This window comes from Apis dorsata, unplaced genomic scaffold, assembly GCF_000469605.1.
Source record: "Apis dorsata unplaced genomic scaffold, Apis dorsata 1.3 scaffold_68, whole genome shotgun sequence".
NCBI lineage: Eukaryota > Metazoa > Arthropoda > Insecta > Hymenoptera > Apidae > Apis > Apis dorsata.
Window position 1 is genome coordinate 168,604 of NW_006263366.1, and position 3,176 is coordinate 171,779.

At 47.5% G+C, this 3,176-nt stretch overlaps 1 protein-coding gene across 1 annotated transcript in view; it reads left to right on the forward strand.

The window, feature by feature from the left end:
- Nucleotides 1–115: 115 nt before the first annotated feature.
- LOC102679404 overlaps nucleotides 116–3,176 on the forward strand; it is a 47,759-nt gene continuing 44,698 nt past the window's right edge. The window contains exon 1 of the mRNA XM_006610011.2: nucleotides 116–1,438. Within this exon, the coding sequence (XP_006610074.1) occupies nucleotides 1,313–1,438 (126 nt within the window). The 5' untranslated portion in view covers nucleotides 116–1,312. The remainder of the gene's footprint in view (nucleotides 1,439–3,176) is intronic.

Consider the following 3,176-nt stretch of genomic DNA (forward strand, 5'->3'; position numbering starts at 1 on the left):
ATAATCCACCGATCCTCTCGCGTCCATTCTTATTTTCCCGCTCCCCTCCCCGCGCTCGAAGAAGGCGTCGCGACGATCGGACGGGCGGACGGACGCGGCGAGGACCAAGCGAGCAGCAACCAGACTGGGAACGCCAGAGTGCCCTACGACTGCGCCGCGTGCACATCCCTGCCTCCTCTCTCGATCGCTCGCCGGGACCACTTAGATAGATCATCGGTTTTCCAACCAAAGTGTATCGCGATCCACGGGCAACGCGTCGATAAATCACAATTGCAGTTCTTCTTCTTCTTCTTCTTCTTTTTCCCAGTGTTTTCAAGTGCGTTCTCGTGCGTTCCCGAACGCGTTCTTGTCGCTCTCCTCTCCTCCATCCTGTTGGATCTTTCGAATTTTTGGATCCAGAGTGAGAGAGAGAGAGAGGGAGAGTTTTTGGACGTCAACGGAAGAAAAGATCGTCCACGATCCTGCTTCTCCTCCCATCGGATAACTTTCGCGATTCTATCGTGATCGTCTACCGGAGGAATTCGTAAGAGGAATCCCCGCGTTCGTAAAATGCGCGCACCCTGACGAGCTACCGATAAGTGACACCGAGTTCATCGAGGGCCTGTATCGATCGTTCCTTCCATCGAGCACCATCGAGCACCTTACGATGCCCGCTCGACCAAAGGGTTGAGGATAACATAAGATAAAAAGGAATCGTGCGCGGGAAGAAAGAGTTTTCGCGAAGATCGCCGAAGAGAGAGAGAGAGAGAGAGAGAAAGAGAGAGAGGAGCGGATCGAAAGCGATGCGTTGAGCCATCGATCACGGAGCGGCGCGGGGATGAGCGAGGCGTTCAATTAAATCGTTCCAGAAGCGCGAGCGAGAGAGAAGGAGAGAGAGAGAGAAAGAAGAAACGGGGGGAGTTGCGTGACTCGGTTGGAAAATATTAGTCGTGGAGACGCGGCTTACGATGTCGCCTCTCGTTTTCGCCATACCGAATCACCGGTCGCGCTGAATCACAGGACGATTGTTGTTCCTCCTCCGCTCCGAAGAAATTCAACCGGACACAACAATTCCTTCTTTCGAGGTCCGCTTCTCCTCTTTCGTTTCGAGGCTCGAGATCCTCGAGGAAAGATAGGAGGAGGAGGAGGAGGAGGAGGCGAGCGGGCAGCAAAAAGAAAGAAAAAAAAAAAAAACGATCGACGATCGCTCGATCAACGCGTCCATGTTCTAGCCTGGAGCGTCCCCGCCGATTGATTTGGCGCGCGCGTGACGGGAAAGAGGAACAAGGGACTTTGGAGGTATTCCAAACGGCGGATATATACATCGCGGACGATGAAGTGGTGCTTAGTGATGCTGATTCTGGCCGGTGTCACGAGGGCCGACAATTCGGTCGACGCGGACTATTCGATCCTCAAGTGTCCGGACCTGAATTCCCAAGAGGAGATCGATTTGAACGAGGTAAGTCCCTCTCTCTCTCTTGCTCTCTTTCTCTCTCTCTCTCTGCCCATATTTGCTCCCTTCTTCCCACGATTACGTAATCGCGGATTCCTGCGGTCCATCCGCTCGATCGACGCGTCCAATCGTGAAAATACTGTAATTGGGATGAATCCGTTCTCCGTCTTTCTAGAGATATTTCTTCGCTAAGGGGGAGGAATCATCCCTCGCGCGATAACTCGATGCCTCCTTTTTTTTTAATTTCCTCTCGTCTCCCAACCACGCGACGAATATCGCGATGAATGTTTCGATGTAATCTCTGGAAGGAAAAACGTTTCCTAATCTCGCGGGTTTTTCGTTTAATTTTATTCTCGGTACACAACGATGTTCCAACCATGTTTCGAGCATATCTTAATTCCATTCATTGTATTCTCGTCACGTAACGTTGATGCCGGATTCTTCTTCCCGATTATTTCGAGACAATTAAATCGATCGAGAAAAGAGACGTTTACGTGCGTCCACGGGTGATTAATAATCTCTTCGATTCGATTTGATTGTTCGAAATCGTTAGATTTCGCGGAAAGATATCGACGGGATTAAAGAAGAAATAAAAGGATGTGTTTTTCCCTTTCTCCTCCTCTCATCGTCTTAAGACATTCCTTCTTAGAACATACTCCACGATACGAGTCGGAAGTTCTATACAGGCAAGAATCCACACGCTCGTAAAATAATGGGCGAGCTGCTCGTGCCTCAAATTCTCGGGGACGTTTAATCGAAGCGCCATTAAAATCCGGGGATGAAATATATATCGAAGGGTTCTGTTTCTCTCCCATTTCTATTTTCATTCCGTGGAAAGCGTCAACGCGCAACTCCAATGATTTTTATCCCCGTTTTGAACGGGGGAGAGAGGAAAAGGGAAAGAGAAAGAAAGGGAGAAGAAAGAGAGAGAGAGAGAGAGAGAGAAACACGAGGAAATCGCGATTTGCCCCAATGAAAATGCAAAGATCCACGGCGGGAGCCGCGGGATGATTTGTAATCTTTTTTTCTTCTGCCAACCGCCGAGAATTTATCGCGGAAAAGATACGAGTCTCGCCTCTCCTCCGGATTAATACGATTCCAATAACAAGCGGTGTTCGTTTGTCGCGAATTCGAGTACCGTGACAGCTCGCCACCTATCTTCTATCCTCCTTTTCCTCCCTTTTTTCTTTCCATTTCGTTTCGTGGAAACAAAAATATACATATATCATCGAGGAGAAAATACGGCGTATTAAAAGAAAAAAAATAACGAGGAAGAGGAGGATGCAAAAAGAGGGCGGAAAAGGAAAGGTGGTTCGATGCGACCTCTCTCGCTGATAAATGTAATATCGATAACACCGTGGACGAGTCGCGGCGTTTTCGAAATAGCCGTTGCCCACGATTTTCTCCCATTTTTATTTCTACCCTTTATCCCCCTCCTCGATTAATAAAAAAATAATTTCACGCCAGAGAAGATGGAAGAATTTTTTTTCCTTCCCCTCCTCTCTTTCTCTTTCTCTTTTTTCCTCTTTTGTTTTATTTTTTTTTTTTTTTCGCTCTCTACCCGATCATCCCTCTCCACCTTTCCCTGTTGCCATCCTGTTCAACTTTGATAGATAAAAATCACGTTGCGTTGTATCGCGAATTTCATCGGAGGGTAAACTGTTTTCAATAGGAAGGCCGTCGCGTTTTCCAGAATCGGGTCAGATTTGAGTTTTTTTTTTTTTTTTTTTTTTTTTTTTTTTTT